The 20,000-nt window shown below is 47.7% G+C and overlaps 1 protein-coding gene across 1 annotated transcript in view; it reads right to left on the bottom strand.

Moving 5' to 3' along the window:
• The window catches only part of si:dkey-172j4.3 (diacylglycerol kinase delta), a 66,305-nt gene that overhangs the window by 42,761 nt on the left and 3,544 nt on the right, over window positions 1-20,000 (bottom strand). The window contains exons 2-7 of the mRNA XM_031793073.1: window positions 6,922-7,032; window positions 6,615-6,695; window positions 4,555-4,659; window positions 3,476-3,608; window positions 3,001-3,107; window positions 1,791-1,916 (exon numbers count right to left, since the gene is read on the bottom strand). Coding sequence (XP_031648933.1) covers window positions 1,791-1,916; window positions 3,001-3,107; window positions 3,476-3,608; window positions 4,555-4,659; window positions 6,615-6,695; window positions 6,922-7,032 — 663 coding nt within the window. The remainder of the gene's footprint in view (window positions 1-1,790; window positions 1,917-3,000; window positions 3,108-3,475; window positions 3,609-4,554; window positions 4,660-6,614; window positions 6,696-6,921; window positions 7,033-20,000) is intronic.

Raw genomic sequence — 20,000 nt, 5'->3', positions numbered from 1 at the left:
GACTTCAGGAAACAGCAGAGCGAGCAGCCCCCTATCCACATCGATGGAACAGTAGTGGAGAGGGTAGCAAGTTTTAAGTTCCTCGGCGTACACATCACAGACAAACTGAATTGGTCCACTCACACAGACAGCATCGTGAAGAAGGCGCAGCAGCGCCTCTTCAACCTCAGGAGGCTGAAGAAATTCGGCTTGTCACCAAAAGCACTCACAAACTTCTACAGATGCACAATCGAGAGCATCCTGGCGGGCTGTATCACCGCCTGGTACGGCAACTGCTCCGCCCTCAACCGTAAGGCTCTCCAGAGGGTAGTGAGGTCTGCACAACGCATCACCGGGGGCAAACTACCTGCCCTCCAGGACACCTACACCACCCGATGTTACAGGAAGGCCATAAAGATCATCAAGGACATCAACCACCCGAGCCACTCCCTGTTCACCCCGCTATCATCCAGAAGGCGAGGTCAGTACAGGTGCATCAAAGCTGGGACCGAGAGACTGAAAAACAGCTTCTATCTCAAGGCCATCAGACTGTTAAACAGCCACCACTAACATTGAGTGGCTGCTGCCAACACACTGACACTGACACTGACTCAACTCCAGCCACTTTAATAATGGGAATTGATGGGAAATGATGTAAATATATCACTAGCCACTTTAAACAATGCTACCTTATATAATGTTACTTACCCTACATTATTCATCTCATATGCATACGTATATACACTGTACTCTATATCATCGACTGCATCCTTATGTAATACATGTATCACTAGCCACTTTAACTATGCCACTTTGTTTACATACTCATCTCATATGTATATACTGTACTCGATACCATCTACTGTATCTTGCCTATGCTGCTCTGTACCATCACTCATTCATATATCCTTATGTACATATTCTTTATCCCCTTACACTGTGTATAAGACAGTAGTTTGGAATTGTTAGTTAGATTACTTGTTGGTTATTACTGCATTGTCGGAACTAGAAGCACAAGCATTTCTCTACTCTCGCATTAACATCTGCTAACCATGTGTATGTGACAAATAAAATTTGATTTGATTTGAATATCTAGGGAATAGGGTGCACTACCCTGGTCAAAACTAGTGCACTATATAGGGAGTAGGGTGCACTAGCCTGGTCTAAAGTAGTGCACTATATAGGGAGTAAGGTGCACTAGCCTGGTCTAAAGTAGTGCACTATATAGGGAATAGGGTGCACTAGCCTGGTCTAAAGTAGTGCACTATATAGGGAATAGGGTGCACTAGCCTGGTCTAAAGTAATGCACTATGTAGGGAATAGGGTGCACTAGCCTGGTCTAAAGTAGTGCACTATATAGGGAATAGGGTGCACTAGCCTGGTCTAAAGTAATGCACTATGTAGGGAATAGGGTGCACTAGCCTGGTCTAAAGTAGTGCACTATATAGGGAATAGGGTGCACTAGCCTGGTCTAAAGTAATGCACTATGTAGGGAATAGGGTGCACTAGCCTGGTCTAAAGTAATGCACTATGTAGGGAATAGGGTGCTATTTAAGACGTAGACAGTGATTTTTAAGACCTACAGCGTCACTATGGAGACCAGAGATTCTGAAGGAGAGGGTTTTTTTGCTTGACGAGTGATGATCCGCTACTGTGTGTGTCTCTATGTGTGTGTGTCTCTATGTGTGTGTGTGTGTGTCTGTGTGTCTCTATGTGTGTGTCTCTATGTGTGTGTGTGTGTGTCTCTATGTGTGTGTGTGTGTGTCTCTGTGTGTGTGTGTGTGTGTGTCTGTGTGTGTGTGTGTACTCACAATAGCTGTGCACCATAGACACCTCCAGTCCTGCAGTCTCCTGACACTGCCACAGTTACGATCACACACCACACACTTAGCACTGACCGGCAGGTTCCCTTCTAACCACTGGTGAGGCATGGACACCTGGGGGGGGGGGGGGGGGGGGGGGGGGGGGGGGGGGGGTGAGAGAGGGGGATTGGACGGGAGGGTGGGTAGAGGGGGATGAAGGGTGATTAAACACCACACACATTTAGCACTGACTGACTGACTTTCCAGCCTTATTCGAAAACGTATTAAAAATAATCCTCAATCTAATCACAATACCCCATAATGACATCACAATACCCCATAATGACATCACAATACCCCATAATGACATCACAATACCCCATAATGACTTCACAATACCCCATAATGACTTCACAATACCCCATAATGACTTCACAATACCCCATAATGACTTCACAATAGCCCATAATGACTTCACAATAGCCCACAATGACGGCACAATACCCCACAATGACGTCACAATACCCCATAATGACGTCACAATACCCCATAATGACGTCACAATACCCCATAATGACATCACAATACCCCATAATGACGTCACAATAACCCATAATGGCGTCACAATACCCCATAATGACATCACAATACCCCATAATGACGTCACAATACCCCATAATGACATCACAATACCCCATAATGACATCACAATAACCCATAATGGTGTCACAATACCCCATAATGACATCACAATAGCCCATAATGACGTCACAATACCCCATAATGACATCACAATAGCCCATAATGACGTCACAATACCCCATAATGACATCACAATAGCCCATAATGACGTCACAATACCCCATAATGACATCACAATAGCCCATAATGACGTCACAATACCCCATAATGACATCACAATAGCCCATAATGACGTCACAATACCCCATAATGACATCACAATAGCCCATAATGACAAAGCGAAAACAGGTTTTTAGAAATGTCTTCAAATGAAACATTTATAATAAAACAGAAACATCTTATTTACGTAAGTATTCAGACCCTTTTCTAACACAGAGAGATATTTAATTAAGGAGTATCAGATTTGTTTCATTTGAGGCAAATAGGTGGATCTACACAACAGAATGATTAGAATCTCAACTTTTGAGGAAAACAACTTAAGGATTTGGGTTATAACTAAGAGAACTACATTACCCACCCCATCCTCATCCTCCATGATGTCATTTCCTATGGAGGCCAGCGTGGTCCATTTACAGGTGTTGGTGGAGCGCACTGCACAGCGCTTATGGGCCTTGAACTTACACACTGGTGTGAGAGAGAATAGTATCTGTTTAGAGATCGACAAACCAGTCTAACAAAACAGTAACAAGATGCCACAATGTCTGTAAAGATGCCAAGATGCCACAATGTCTGTAAAGATGCCAAGATGCCACAATGTCTGTAAAGATGCCACAATGACTGTAAAGAACCACAATAACTGTAAAGATGCCACAATAACTGTAAAGATGCCACAATGTCTGTAAAGATGCCACAATGTCTGTAAAGATGCCACAATGTCTGTAAAGATGCCACAATGTCTGTAAAGATGCACATGGAAACATCAAGTGGAGCTTTAACTTGATCCATTGCGTCTGTGAACGTAAAGTCGCGTGTGTGGCGGAGGGGGTGTGTACCTTCACAGGACAGTCCGTGTGAGGTGACTCCGGAGAGGGCCTCTCTGCAGACGTTACAGAAGGTGGGTCTGGCGTGGGAACAGGCATACCAGTTATGCATCCCAGAGAAATGTTCCATATTAAATAGACTGGTCTAGAGAGAGAGAGAGACAGACAGAGAGACAGAGACAGAGAGAGACAGACAGAGAGAGACAGAGAGAGAGAGAGAGAGAGAGAGAGATACTTTAGTGTCCTCAATAATACATTGTTTTTTAATGTAATTGTTTTAGCCCTTTTTCTCCCCATGTTGTGGTATCTAATTGGTAGTTACAGTCTTGTCTCATCGCTGCAACTCCCGTACGCTCAGAGAGGCAAAGGTCCAGAGCCCTGCGTCATCCGAAAAACTGCTTCTTGACACAATGCCCGCTTAACCCGGAAGCTAGGAAACACCGTGCACCTGGCGACAGTGTCAGCGTGCACTACAGCCGGCCAACCACAGGAGTTGCTAGTGCACCATGGGACAAGGAAATCCCTGCCAGCCAAACCCTCCACTAACTCGGGCGACTCTGGGCCAATTGTGCGCCGCCCCATGGGTCTCCCGGTCGCAGCCGGGAACCAGGATCTATAGTTGCACAGCTAACACTGCGATGGAGTGCCTAGACCACTGAGCCGCTCGGGAGGCCCAATGTTAAATAAACATCATACCTAAAGAAGTCCCTTTTAGAAGGATGGGAGGTCAACAGGTGAAAAGAGATAATCAATGAAAGGATGGAAAGGATGGCGAGGATAGAGGAATAGAGAAGATGGAGGGATAGAGGGATGGAGGGAGGAATAGAGAGGATGGAGGGGAAGAGATAAAAGGATGGAGAGAGAGCGGATGGAGAGGATGGAGAGATGGAGGGATAGAGAGATGGAGGGATAGAGAGATGGAGGGATAGAGAGATGGAGGGATAGAGAGATGGAGGGATAGAGGGGAGGAGGGACAGAGGGATGGGGGGATAAAGGGGAGGAGGGATGGAGGGATAGAGGGGAGGAGGGATAGAGGATGGAGGGATAGAGAGGATGGAGGGATAGAGAGGATGGAGGTTAGAAAAGTTTACCTCGTAAGTCTCCCATTTCTGTACAGACTTCAGAGCACCAATCCAATCCTCCATCTCCTTCCTGCTCTCTGCACATAGCATCAGCTTCCTGAACGGAGTGATCACCTGGAAAGAGAGAGAGAGCCAAAAATAGTTTTTTTTAAAGAAGAGAGTCACAAAAGAGAGTTATAAAGCCCCTTGAATTGAATTGAGAGTGAATAACTACCGTGGGATATGCGTCAACAGCAACCTTGGGAAAATCCTCTGCATTATCATTAACAGCAGACTACATTTCCTCAGTGAAAACAATGTACTGAGCAAATGTCGAATTGTCTTTTTACCAAATGACTCTACGGCAGACCGCGTTTTCACCCTGCACATCCTAATTGACAAACAAACAAACCAAAACAAAGGCAAAGGGCACTAGAACAGTCTGCAGCACCTGGCCTCACCCTTCTAGAATCGGAAGTCATTTGTCTACTGTTTGCTGATGATCTGGTGCTTCTGTCCCCAACCAAGGAGGGCCTACAGCAGCACCTAGATCTTCTGCACAGATTCTGTCAGACCATGGGCCCTGACAGACCATGGGCCCTGACAGACCTGGGCCCTGACAGACCTGGGCCCTGACAGTAAATCTCAGTAAGACAAAAATAATGGTGTTCCAAAAAAGGTCCAGTTGCCAGAACCACAAATACTAATTTCATCTAGACACCGTTGCTCTAGAGCACACAAAAAACGATACATACCTCGACCTAAACATCAGAGCCACAGGTAACTTCCTCAAAGCAGTGAACGATCTGAGAGACAAGGCAAGAAGGGCATCCTATGCCATCAAAAGGAACATAAAATTTGACATACCAATTAGGATCTGGCTAAAAATACTTGAATCAGATATATAACCTATTGCCCTTTATGGTTGTGAGGTCTGGGGTCTGCTCACCAACCAAGAACTCACAAAATGGGACAAAGGCCAGACTGAGACTGCATTCAGAATTCTGCTAAAATATCCTCCTCGTACAACACCAAATAATGCATGCAGAGCAGAATTAGGCAGATTCCCGCTAAGTATCAAAACCCAGAAAAGAGACGTTAAATTCTACAACCACCTAAAAGGAAGCGATTCCCAAACCTTCCATAACAAAGCCATCACCTACAGATGAACCTGGAGAAGAGTCCCCTAAGCAAGCTGGTCCTGGGGCTCTGTTCACAAACACAAACAGACCCCACAGAGCCCCAGGACAGCAGCACAATTAGACCCAATCAAATCATGAGAAAACAAAAAGATAATTACTTGACACACAGGAAAAATTTCACCAAAAAACAGAGCAAACTAGAATGCTATTAGGCCCTAAACAGAGAATAAACAGAAGCAGAATCACTGACCACTGTGACTGTGACTGACAAACTTAAGGAAAGCTTTGACTATGTAGATTCAGTGAGCATAGCCTTGCTATTGAGAAAGGCCGCCGTAGGTAGACCTGGCTCTCAAGAGAAGACAGGCTATGTGCACACTGCCCACAAAATGAGGTGGAAACTGAGCTGCACTTCCTAACCTCCTGCCAAATGTATGACCATATTAGAGACATATATTTCCCTCAGATTACACAGATCCACAAAGAAATCTAAAACAAACCCAATTTGGATAAACTCCCATATCTACTGGGTGAAATTCCACAGTGTGCCATCACAGCAGCAAGATTTGTTGTTGCCACAAGAAAAGGTCAACCAGTGAAGAACAACACCATTGTAAATACAACCCATAATTATGTTTAGTTATTTTCCCTTTTATACATTGTTACAACACTATATATAGACATAATATGATATTTGAAATGTCTTTATTCTTCTGGAACTTCTGTGAGTGTAATGTTTACTGTTCACTTTAGTTTATTATCTATTTCACTTGCTTTGGCAATGTAAACATATGTTTCCCATGTCAATAAAGCCCCTTGCATTTAATTGAATTGAGAGAGAGAGAAAGTATAGATTAGCAGAATATACAAGAATGGCGAGAGTATCATATTCGCAGTGCAGCTGTGGTCTTGGTTACGGTAGAGGAAGTAGTGTGTCGTCATGGTTACCGTAAAGCTGTTGTTGATGTTCTTGGTGCTGGTCTCGGCCACGCTGGCGTCTGATAGGTCCACCTCGTCAAATATCAGAGACTTGAAAAAAAAAAAAAAAAGTTATAATTTTGTAATAAAAGTGTAATAAAAAGTTCACGTCGAAGCCGTATTGTAATGAAGAGGGAAGTGATACAAATACATTTACATTTCAGCCATTGAGCAGACACTTATCCAGAGAAACTTAGTCAGGGAATTCAATTAAGGTAAAAACATCACATATCACAGCCATTTACAAGTAAAAACCTTCTTCAAAAATATGGGTCACCTTTGAGTCTTTGGCATAGTAAAGTGTCCTTCCTCTCAATTTGAAGAACCTCCTTTTCCATCTCTGGAATGAGCTAGTCTGTTTCAATAGAATCCCCTCCTTCACACTTTTCTATGGAGAGAAGAGAGAGCGAGAGAGAGAGAGAAAGAGAGGGTTGAGTTAGGGCTCGGAGGGTGTGTGTGGGGGTGGAGGTGCATGCTTGTGTGTTAGCGTGAGAGGGTGTGTGTGGGGGTGAGATTATGTCATAGAAGATACTGTATTAATCAGGAAACATGTGGCAACTATTCAAATAATTTAATTCAGTTACATTTAGCTCCAACAAGATATTTATATGGGTACATGATGCCCTGTTCTCTGTTGATATGACAACACCACTTCTAGAAATCTATATAACCTCCTATTACAGGACAGATTGATGTTTGGGATTTTTATCTTTGTCTAAGAACACGTGAGATAACATTGAAATCGGGTATTACCAGTTAGTACAGGTTAGTACTGGTATGTGCTGCCTTAAAAAGAGAGAGCAGGAGTATGTCCTGTCAGGACGATCCACAACCAGGACATCCCGTGGTCATTCTTGTACAAAAAGTGTAATAATTCTGCGACTTGCAGAATCCTTCCAAGATTGAACCCACCAGAGAGGGACTGTCATGACGGACCACGAAGATCGAAATAGGTCAGAATAGGTTTGCGATGAGTAACTTAAATCAGACCCCCTTTCACCCGTACAGGGGGGAAAGAACGAACTACTGGGGATTAACAACTCACGTCCTGTTGTAAATCAAGGGAGAAGACAAGTCTGTGCTCTCAACATTCTCTAAACAGACCTTTTTACCGCTGAAAGTCAACACGTTCAAAAGTGAATAATAGAACAATATTTAGAACGTAGAACGTGGGGAATGGTCCGAGGTCTGTAGAACACAAATGTAATTTTGTTTGCTATTTTGTGATGTCATTAAAAATGTTCTAAAGGAAATGCTGTAACTTGGAAAGTCAACAAACTACAGAGCTGGAGGATCCACACTATGGAAGAGAGGGATGTGATTTGCTAAGAGAGGGATGTGATTTGCTAAGAGAGGGATGTGATTTGCTAAGAGAGGGATGTGATTTGCTAAGAGAGGGATGTGATTTGCTAAGAGAGGGATGTGATTTGCTAAGAGAGGGATGTGATTTGCTAAGAGAGGGATGTGATTTGCTAAGAGAGGGATGTGATTTGCTAAGAGAGGGATGTGATTTGTTAACTTCTTACGGCTGAAATCCTGCTAACGGGATCGACATGACAACAGCCAGTGGAAGTGCAGGGCACCAAATTCAAAACAACAGAAATCTCATAATAAAAATTCCTCAAACATACAAGTATTTTACACCATTTTAAAGATAAACTTGTTGTTAATCCCACCACAGTGTCCGATTTCAAAAAGACTTTACAACGAAAGCACACCAAACTATTGTGTTAGGTCAGCAGAAAAAAACTGCAATTTTTCCAGCCAAAGAGAGGAGTCACAAAAAGAAGAAAGAGATAAAATGAATCACTAACCTTTGATGATCTTCATCAGATGACACTCATAGGACTTCATGTTACACAATAAATGTATGTTTTGTTCGATAAAGTTCATATTTATATCAAAAAATCTCAGTTTACATTGGCGCGTTGCTTCCAAAACATTAGGTGATTCTGCAGAGAACCACATCAATTTACAGAAATACTCATCACAAATGTTGATGAAAATGTGTTATACATGGAATTATAGATCCACTTCTCCTTAATGCAACCGCTGAGTCAGATTTCAAAAAGACTTTACGGAAAAAGCAAACCATGCAATAACCTGAGTACGGCGCTCAGACACAAAAACAAGCCATACAGGTACCCGCCATGTTGTGGAGTCAACAGAAGTCAGAAATAGTATTATAAATATTCACTTACCTTTGATGATCTTCATCAGAACGCACTACCAGGAATCCCAGTTCCACAATAAATGTTTGTTTTGTTTGATAAAGTCCATAATTTATGTCCAAATACCTCCTTTTTGTTTGCGCGTTTAGTTCACAAATCCAAATTCATGAGGCGCGAGCACTAGGTCCAGACGGAAAAAAAAGTCAAAAAGTTTTGTTACAGTTAGTAGAAACATGTCAAATGATGTATAGAATCTTTAGGATGATTTTAACATAAATCTTCAATAATGTTTCAACCGGAGAATTCGTTTGTCTTTAGAAATGCAATGGAACGCAGCTAACTCTCACGGGCACGCGAGACTGAGCTCATGGCACTCTGCCAGACCTCTGGTTGAAACAGCTCTCATTCTCTCCCCCTTCACAGTAGAAGCCTCAAACAAGGTTCTAAAAACTGTTGACATCTGGTGGAAGCCGTATGAAGTGAAATCGGACCAAATTTACACTATCTTGGATAGGCAAAGTGTTGAAAAACTACAAACCTCAGATTTCCCACTTCCTGGTTGGATTTTTTCTCAGGTTTTTGCCTGCCATATGATTTCTGTTAAACTCACAGACATCATTCAAACAGTTTTAGAAACTGCAGTGTTTTCTATCCACATCTACCAATAGTATGCATATCTTAGCTTCTGGGCCTGAGTAGCAGGCAGTTTACTCTGGGTACCTTATTCATCCAAGCTACTCAATACTGCCCCCCAGCCATAACAAGTTAATTGAGGGATGTGATTTGAGAAGTGATAAGAGATAATTGTTTTCCATAACTTTGGACAGTGAGTAATCAATGCCCTGTAGTGAGGAGAGGGAGCATGTCAGCCAGCCGGAACCACCCCTTTCCAGCAAAAAGGTATAAATGATGGGTTAAGAAATTAACACACTGAACCAGAAAAAGCGTGAAGCGGTAGCTACACATTTAAAATGGTTTCAACTTTGAATTTCAACACGAGGTAGAGACGATAAACTCACCTTCAGGACAATCACTGGTACGGCTGATTGGCTGTTCTACTTAAAGTATATTCGAAGCAAATTTAAGTTGGACCCTCCTGTTACTCAGCTCAAACCATCCCATTACGCTACTCTCCTCACCCCACTGGGAAACCGTCGATAAGGCTGGCTAGCCTGACTTCAAGAGACGAATGGAAGTAACATCAACTCTGTAGTTGTGTTCAGGACTACACGACAAGTCACCGGATACCGGAACAACTACGAAGAACAATAACAACAATAGTAGACTTGTTGGAACCATTTTGGACCAATCAGAGCCTTACAAAGCGTGCTGCGAAAAGGCCCAACAACCTTAAACAAAAGCTGCCCCGTTCTCGGAGAGAACCCAGCCATTTCATGTAAATACATTAATGATTTCTTGGTTAAAGCGGGCGGCGGTTCGTGTGCAAAGTACAAGGTTACTGTAGGTAAGAGTATTTTCTGAACATGGTAATGTTAGGTGTCTCTGTCCCTCTCTCTCCCTCTCCATCTCTTCTTTAACAAGCAGCCATGTTGTTGTCATTCCGTTTGGGATCTGTTCTCAGTGTGTTACTGTAGGTAAGAGTATTTTCTGAACATGGTAATGTTAGGTGTCTCTGTCCCTCTCTCTCCATCTCTTCTTTAACAAGCAGCCATGTTGTTGTCATTCCGTTTGGGATCTGTTCTCAGTGTATTACGTCTCCAGTCATTAACCGGTGCAGAGTGTGTGTTCATCCCGCGTTCCCATTTAATTAGTTAGTGAATAAACAATAAAAAAAAGTGTAGTACCGAATCATAAGTAAGGCTCAGGTTACGACTGTTCAGAATGGTGATATGATACGAGGTTATGATTAATAAGTTGAGTGTTTATAGATGTGATAGGTAAAGACCTTTAGAGTTTAATTCAGGAGATGGTAACTCTTTAAAGAACCACTCGTGGTGCCCCCAAATCCTAATGAGTTAATGGTTACATGATTAATGTAATCGGGTAACAATTAAACATAGTCAGTTAATTAGATAAATACCAGTCTTCAGATTAAAGTCAAGTCACGACAGTCCACCAAGAACAAGAGAGAGAGAGAGAGAGAGAGAGTATAAGATACAGAAGGCAGAACAGGAAGTGACATGCTGCCCTGTGTGTCAACGCAACCCTTAAATCTGGACAGAGGGAAACGAGACACACAGACAGGTGGGAATCACTAATGCTGAACACACACAAACTGACAGCGTTGGCAGCGCAACTGTGTGTGTGTGTGTGACTTCCCTGGTGCACAAGGTGAAAATGAACCCATATGTTTCACAGCGCTGCTCACACCTTCAGTGGTTGTATGTGCGTACGTGTTCAAAGCTGGGCACAGAGATTCTGCTGGGTACAAAGGGTAGGTACGTCAGACACACACACACACACACACACATTTGAAGTCGGAAGTTTAAATACACCTTAGCCAAATACATTTAATAAACTCAGTTTTTCTCAATTCCTGACCTGTAATCCTAGTAAAAATTCCCTGTCTTAGGTCAGTTAGGATCACCACTTTATTTTAAGAATGTGAAATGTCAGAATAATAGTAAAGAGAATGATTTATTTCAGCTTTTATTTCTTTCATCACATCCCCAGTGGGTCAGACGTTTAAATACACTCAACTAGTATTTGGTAGCATTGCCTTTAAATTGTTTAACTTTGGTCAAACGTTTTGGGTAGTCTTCCACAAGATTCCCACAATAATTTGGGTGAATTTTGGCCCATTCCTCTGACAGAGCTGCAGTGACATAATTTTACACCCTCATAATGCCATCTATTTTGTGAAGTGCACCAGACCCTCCTGCAACAAAGCACCCCCAAAACATGATGTTCTTCGGCTTGCAAGCCTCCCCCTTTTTCCTCCAAACATAACAATGGTCATTATGGCCAAACAGTTCTATTTTTGTTTCATCAGAACAGAGGACATTTCTCCAAAAAGTACGATCTTTGTCCCCATGTGCAGTTGCAAACCGTAGTCTGGCTTTTTTATGGTGGTTTTGGAGCAGTGGCTTCTTCTTTACTGAGCAGCCTTCCAGGTTATGTCGATGTAGGACTCGTTTTAATGTGGATATAGATACTTTTGTACCTGTTTCCTCCAGCATCTTCACAAGGTCTTTTGCTGCTGTTCTGGGATTGATTTACACTTTTCACACCAAAGTACGTTCATCTTTAGGAGACAGAACGCGTCTCCTTCCTGAGAGGTATGACGGCTGCGTGGTCCCATGGTGTTTATACTTGCGTACTATTGTTTGTACATATGAACGTGGTACCTTCATGCATTTGGAAATTGCTCCCAAGGATGAACCAGACTTGTGGAGGTCTACAATTTTTTCTGAGATTTTGGCTGATTTCTTCTGATTTTCCCGTGATGTCAAGCAAAGAGGCACCGAGTTTGAAGGTAGACCTTGAAATACATCCACAGGTACACCTCCAATTGACTCAGGCTCTTTGACATCATTTATCAGAAGCTTCTAAAGCCATGCCATCATTTTCTGGAACTTTCCAAGCTGTTTAAAGGCACAGTCAACTTAGTGTATGTAAACTTCTGACCCACTGGAATTGAGATACATTGAATTATACGTGAAATAATCTGTCTGTAAACAATTGTTAGGAAAGTGACTTGTGTCATGCACAAAGTAGATGTCATAACCGACTTGCCAAAACTATAGTTTGTTAACAAGAAATGTGTGGAGTGGTTGACTCCAACCTAAGTGTATGTAAACTAGTTTTAATGACTCCAACCTAAGTGTATGTAAACTAGTTTGAATGACTCTGTGTATGTAAACTAGTTTTAATGGCTCCAACCTAAGTGTATGTAAACTAGTTTTAATGACTCCAACCTAAGTATATGTAAACTAGTTTTAATGACTCCAACCTAAGTGTATGTAAACTAGTTTTAATGACTCCAACCTAAGTGTATGTAAACTAGTTTTTAATGACTCCAACCTAAGTGGATGTAAACTAGTTTTAATGACTCCAACCCAAGTGTATGTAAACTAGTTTTAATGACTCCAACCCAAGTGTATGTAAACTAGTTTTAATGACTCCAACCTAAGTGGATGTAAACTAGTTTTAATGACTCCAACCCAAGTGTATGTAAACTAGTTTTAATGACTCCAACCTAAGTGTGTGTAAATTTCCGACTTCAACTGTATACGCTCATCCTCTCACTCATAAAAAGCAAGCACTTGCCAGTTGAACCTAGCCCCCTTTGCATAGCAGACACACACACACAAACACACGGATTGCCGTCATTATGACTCAGAGCTAGGTAGTGTCTCAATGCATGGCTAGCTGCCGCACTTGCAATGATGACACGACACATTCACTCTCAACATGAAGTATAATTCTCTTCCTCTCCTTCCACACTCCTCTCCTCCTGTCCTTCCACACTCCTCTCTTCCTCTCCTTCCACACTCCTCTCCTCCTCTCCTTCCACACTCCTCTCTTCCTCTCCTTCCACACTCCTCTCTTCCTCTCCTTCCACACTCCTTTCCTTCCACACTACTCTCCTCCTCTCCTTCCACACTCCTCTCTTCCTCTCCTTCCACACTCCTCTCCTTCCACACTCCTCTCCTTCCACACTCCTCTCCTTCCACACTCCTCTCCTCCTCTCCTTCCACACTCCTCTCCTCCTCTCCTTCCACACTCCTCTCCTTCCACACTCCTCTCCTCTCTCCTTCCACACTCCTCTCCTCCTCTCCTTCCACACTCCTCTCCTCCTCTCCTTCCACACTCCTCTCCTCCTCTCCTTCCACACTCCTCTCTTCCTCTACCTCCACACTCCTCTCTTCCTCTCCTTCCACACTCCTCTCCTCCTCTCCTTCCACACTCCTCTCCTCCTCTCCTTCCACACTCCTCTCTTCCTCTACCTCCACACTCCTCTCTTCCTCTACCTCCATACTCCTCTCTTTCCTCTACCTCCATACTCCTCTCTTCCTCTCCTTCCACACTCCTCTCTTCCTCTCCTTCCACACTCCTCTCCTCCTCTCCTCCTCTCCTTCCACACTCCTCTCCTTCCACACTCCTCTCCTTCCACACTCCTCTCCTTCCACACTCCTCTCCTCCTCTCCTTCCACACTCCTCTCTTCCTCTACCTCCACACTCCTCTCTTCCTCTCCTTCCACACTCCTCTCTTCCTCTCCTTCCACACTCCTCTCCTCCTCTCCTTCCACACTCCTCTCTTCCTCTACCTCCACACTCCTCTCTTCCTCTACCTCCATACTCCTCTCTTCCTCTACCTCCATACTCCTCTCTTCCTCTCCTTCCACACTCCTCTCTTCCTCTCCTTCCACACTCCTCTCCTCCTCTCCTCCTCTCCTTCCACACTCCTCTCCTTCCACACTCCTCTCCTTCCACACTCCTCTCCTTCCACACTCCTCTCCTCCTCTCCTTCCACACTCCTCTCTTCCTCTACCTCCACACTCCTCTCCTCCTCTCCTTCCACACTCCTCTCCTCCTCTCCTTCCACACTCCTCTCCTCCTCTCCTTCCACACTCCTCTCCTTCCACACTCCTCTCCTCCTCTCCTTCCACACTCCTCTCTTCCTCTCCTTCCACACTCCTCTCCTTCCACACTCCTCTCCTCCCACACTCCTCTCCTCCCACACTCCTCTCCTCCCACACTCCTCTCCTCCCACACTCCTCTCCTCCTCTCCTTCCACACTCCTCTCCTCCTCTCCTTCCACACTCCTCTCCTCCTCTCCTTCCACCACTCCTCTCCTTCCACACTCCTCTCTTCCTCTACCTCCACACTCCTCTCTTCCTCTCCTTCCACACTCCTCTCTTCCTCTCCTTCCACACTCCTAACCTTCCACACTCCTCTCCTCCTCTCCTTCCACACTCCTCTCCTCCTCTCCTTCCACACTCCTCTCCTCCTCTCCTTCCACACTCCTCTCCTCCTCTCCTTCCACACTCCTCTCTTCCTCTCCTTCCACACTCCTCTCCTCCTCTCCTTCCACACTCCTCTCTCTTCCTCTCCTTCCACACGCATCTCCTTCCACAACGCCTCTCCCTCCTCTCCTTCCACACTCCTCTCTTCCTCTCCTTCCCACACTCCTCTCCTCCTCTCCTTCCACACTCCTCTCCTCCTCTCCTTCCACACTCCTCTCCTCCTCTCCTTCCACACTCCTCTCCTCCTCTCCTTCCACACTCCTCTCCTCCTCTCCTTCCACACTCCTCTCCTTCCACACTCCTCTCCTTCCACACTCCTCTCCTCCTCTCCTTCCACACTCCTCTCCTCCTCTCCTTCCACACTCCTCTCTTCCTCTCCTTCCACACTCCTCTCCTCCTCTCCTTCCACACTCCTCTCTTCCTCTCCTTCCACACTCATCTCCTTCCACACGCCTCTCCTCCTCTCCTTCCACACTCCTCTCTTCCTCTCCTTCCACACTCCTCTCTTCCTCTCCTTCCACACTCCTCTCCTCCTCTCCTTCCACACTCCTCTCCTCCTCTCCTTCCACACTCCTCTCCTCCTCTCCTTCCACACTCCTCTCCTCCTCTCCTTCCACACTCTCTCCTTCCACACTCCTCTCCTTCCACACTCCTCTCCTCCTCTCCTTCCACACTCCTCTCCTCCTCTCCTTCCACACTCCTCTCCTCCTCTCCTTCCACACTCCTCTCTTCCTCTCTTTCCAAACTCCTCCTTCCACACTCCTCTCCTGCCACACTCCTCTCCTGCCACACTCCTCTCCTGCCACACTCCTCTCCTTCCACACTCCTCTCCTTCCACACTCCTCTCCTTCCACACTCCTCTCCTTCCACACTCCTCTCCTGCCACACTCCTCTCCTGCCACACTCCTCTCCTGCCACACTCCTCTCCTGCCACACTCCTCTCCTGCCACACTCCTCTCCTGCCACACTCCTCTCTTCCTCTCCTGCCATACTCCTCTCCTCCTGTCCTTCCACACTCCTCTCCTTCCACACCCCTCTCTTCCTCTCCTTCCACACTCCTCTCTTCCTCTCCTTCCACACTCCTCTCCTCCTCTCCTTCCACACTCCTCTCCTCCTCTCCTTCCACACTCCTCTCCTCCTCTCTTCCTCTCCTTCCACACTCCTCTCCTCCTCTCTTCCTCTCCTTCCACACTCCTCTCTTCCTCTCCTTCCACACTCCTCTTCCATACTCCTCTCCTCCTGTCCTTCCACACTCCTCTCCTTCCACACCCCTCTCTTCCTCTCCTTCCACACTCCTCTCTTCCTCTCCTTCCACACTCCTCTTCCTCTTTCCACACTCCTCTCCTCCTCTCTTCCTCTCCTTACACACTCCTCTCCTCCTCTCCTTCCACACTCCTCTCCTCCTCTCCTTCCACACTCCTCTCCTCCTCTCCTTCCACACTCCTCTCCTCCTCTCCTTCCACACTCCTCTCCTCCTCTCCTTCCACACTCCTCTCTTCCTCTCCTTCCACACTCCTCTCTTCCTCTCCTTCCACACTCCTCTCCTTCACACTCCTCTCCTTCCACACTCCTCTCCTTCCACACTCCTCTCCTTCCACACTCCTCTCCTCCTCTCCTTCCACACTCCTCTCCTCCTCTCCTTCCACACTCCTCTCCTTCCACACTCCTCTCCTTCCACACTCCTCTCCTCCCACACTCCTCTCCTCCCACACTCCTCTCCTTCCACACTCCTCTCCTTCCACACTCCTCTCCTTCCACACTCCTCTCCTTCCACACTCCTCTCCTTCCACACTCCTCTCCTTCCACACTCCTCTCCTCCTCTCCTTCCACACTCCTCTCCTTCCACACTCCTCTCTTCCTCTACTTCCACACTCCTCTCTTCCTCTCCTTCCACACTCCTCTCTTCCTCTCCTTCCACACTCCTCTCCTTCCACACTCCTCTCCTCCTCTCCTTCCACACTCCTCTCCTCCTCTCCTTCCACACTCCTCTCTTCCTCTCCTTCCACACTCCTCTCCTCCTCTCCTTCCACACTCCTCTCTTCCTCTCCTTCCACACTCCTCTCCTCCTCTCCTTCCACACTCCTCTCTTCCTCTCCTTCCACACTCCTCTCCTTCCACACTCCTCTCCTCCTCTCCTTCCACACTCCTCTCTTCCTCTCCTTCCACACTCCTCTCCTCCTCTCCTCCTCTCCTTCCACACTCCTCTCCTCCTCTCCTTCCACACTCCTCTCTTCCTCTCCTTCCACACTCCTCTCTTCCTCTCCTTCCACACTCCTCTCCTCCTCTCCTTCCACACTCCTCTCTTCCTCTCCTTCCACACTCCTCTCCTTCCACACTCCTCTCCTTCCACACTCCTCTCCTTCCACACTCCTCTCCTCCTTCCACACTCCTCTCCTCCTCTCCTTCCACACTGCTCTCCTCCTCTCCTTCCACACTCGTCTCTTCCTCTCCTTCCACACTCCTCTCTTCCTCTCCTTCCACACTCCGCTCCTTCCACACTCCTCTCCTTCCACACTCCTCTCCTTCCACACTCCTCTCCTGCCACAACCCCTCTCCTGCCACACCCCTCTCCTGCCACACCCCTCTCCTGCCACACCCCTCTCCTGCCACACCCCTCTCCTGCCACACCCCCTCTCCTGCCACACTCCTCTCCTGCCACACTCCTCTCCTGCCACACTCCTCTCCTGCCACACTCCTCTCCTGCCACACTCCTCTCCTGCCACACTCCTCTCCTGCCACACTCCTCTCCTGCCACACTCCTCTCCTGCCACACTCCTCTCCTGCCACACTCCTCTCCTGCCACACTCCTCCTTCCTCCTGCCACACTCCTCTCTTCCTCTCCTGCCACACTCCTCTCCTCCTGTCCTTCCACACTCCTCTCCTTCCACACCCCTCTCTTCCTCTCCTTCCACACTCCTCTCTTCCTCTCCTTCCACACTCCTCTCCTCCTCTCCTTCCACACTCCTCTCCTCCTCTCCTTCCACACTCCCTTCCCTCCTGCCACACTCCTCTCTGCCACACTCCCTCTCCTGCCACACTCCTCTCCTGCACACTCCTCTCCTGCCACACTCCTCTCCTGCCACACTCCTCTCTTCCTCTCCTGCCACACTCTCTCTTCCTCTCCTGCCACACTCCTCTCCTCCTGTCCTTCCACACTCCTCTCCTTCCACACCCCTCTCTTCCTCTCCTTCCACACTCCTCTCTTCCTCTCCTTCCACACTCCTCTCCTTCCACACTCCTCCTCTCTCCTTCCACTCCTCGCCTCCTCATCCCTTCCACACTCCTCTCCTGCCTCTCCTTCCACCTTCCACACTCCTCTCCTTCCACACTCCTCTCCTTCCACACTCCTCTCCTTCCACACTCCTCTCCTCCACACTCCTCTCCTCCTCTCCTTCCACACTCCTCTCCTCCTCTCCTTCCACACTCCTCTCCTCCTCTCCTTCCACACTCCTCTCCTCCTCTCCTTCCACACTGCTCTCCTCCTCTCCTTCCACACTCGTCTCTTCCTCTCCTTCCACACTCCGCTCCTTCCACACTCCTCTCCTTCCACACTCCTCTCCTTCCACACTCCTCTCCTTCCACACTCCTCTCCTTCCACACTCCTCTCCTTCCACACTCCTCTCCTTCCACACTCCTCTCCTTCCACACCCCTCTCCTGCCACACCCCTCTCCTGCCACACCCCTCTCCTGCCACACTCCTCTCCTGCCACACTCCTCTCCTGCCACACTCCTCTCCTGCCACACTCTCTCCTGCCACACTCCTCTCCTGCCACACTCCTCTCCTGCCACACTCCTCTCCTGCCACACTCCTCTCCTGCCACACTCCTCTCCTGCCACACTCCTCTCCTGCCATAATCCTCTCCTGCCCAACTCCTCTCCTTCCACACTCCTCTCCTTCCACACTCCTCTCCTCCTCTCCTTCCACACTCCTCTCTTCCTCTACTTCCACACTCCTCTCCTCCTCTCCTTCCACACTCCTCTCCTGCCACACTCCCTCTCCTGCCACACTCCTCTCCTGCCACACTCCTCTCCTGCCACACTCCTCTCCTGCCACACTCCTCTCCTGCCACACTCCTCTCTTCCTCTCCTGCCACACTCCTCTCTTCCTCTCCTGCCACACTCCTCTCCTCCTGTCCTTCCACACTCCTCTCCTTCCACACCCCTCTCTTCCTCTCCTTCCACACTCCTCTCTTCCTCTCCTTCCACACTCCTCTCCTTCCACACTCCTCTCCTTCCACACTCCTCTCCTTCCACACTCCTCTCCTCCTCTCCTTCCACACTCCTCTCTTCCTCTCTTTCCACACCCTCTGCCACACTCCTCTCCTGCCACACTCCTCTCCTGCCACACGCCTCTCCTGCCCACACTCCTCTCCGGCCACACTCGCTCCTGCCACACTCCCTCCTGCCACAACGCCTCATCCTGCACACTCCTCTCTCCTGGCCACACTCCTCTCCTGCCACACCTCCTCTCCTGCCACACTCCTCTCTTCCTCGCTCCACACTGCCCTCTCTCCTCTCCTGCCAACACTCCTCTCCCTCCTCTCCTTCCACACGTCCTCTTCCACTCCTCGTCCTTCCACACTCCGCTCCTCCTCTCCGTCCACACTCCTCTCCTCCGTCGTCCTTCCACACTCCTCTCTTCTCTCCTTCACACTCCCCCGCCTGCCATCATCTGCCTCGCCTTGCCACACTCCTCTCCTGCCACACTCCGCCTCGCCTGCACAACTCCTCTCGCTGCACACTCCTCTCCTGGCCACACTCCTCTCCTGGCCACACTCTCTCTCCTGCCACACCTCCTCTCTGCCACACTCCTCTCCTGCCACACTCCTCTCCTGCCACACTCCTCTCCTGCCACACTCCTCTCCTGCCACACTCCTCTCCTGCCACACTCCTCTCTTCCTCTCCTGCCACACTCCTCTCTTCCTCTCCTGCCACACTCCTCTCCTCCTGTCCTTCCACACTCCTCTCCTTCCACACCCCTCTCTTCCTCTCCTTCCACACTCCTCTCTTCCTCTACTTCCACACTCCTCTCCTCCTCTCCTTCCACACTCCTCTCCTGCCACACTCCTCTCCTGCCACACTCCTCTCCTGCCACACTCCTCTCCTGCCACAACTCCTCTCCTGCCACACTCCTCTCCTGCCACACTCCTCTCCTGCCACACTCCTCTCCTGCCACACTCCTCTCTTCCTCTCCTGCCACACTCCTCTCTTCCTCTCCTGCCACACTCCTCTCCTCCTGTCCTTCCACACTCCTC

Source organism: Oncorhynchus kisutch, linkage group LG16, assembly GCF_002021735.2.
Source record: "Oncorhynchus kisutch isolate 150728-3 linkage group LG16, Okis_V2, whole genome shotgun sequence".
In the NCBI taxonomy this organism is placed as follows: domain Eukaryota; kingdom Metazoa; phylum Chordata; class Actinopteri; order Salmoniformes; family Salmonidae; genus Oncorhynchus; species Oncorhynchus kisutch.
The sequence above is the reverse complement of the archived record's forward strand: the minus strand, read 5'-3'. Positions and strand labels throughout refer to the sequence as shown.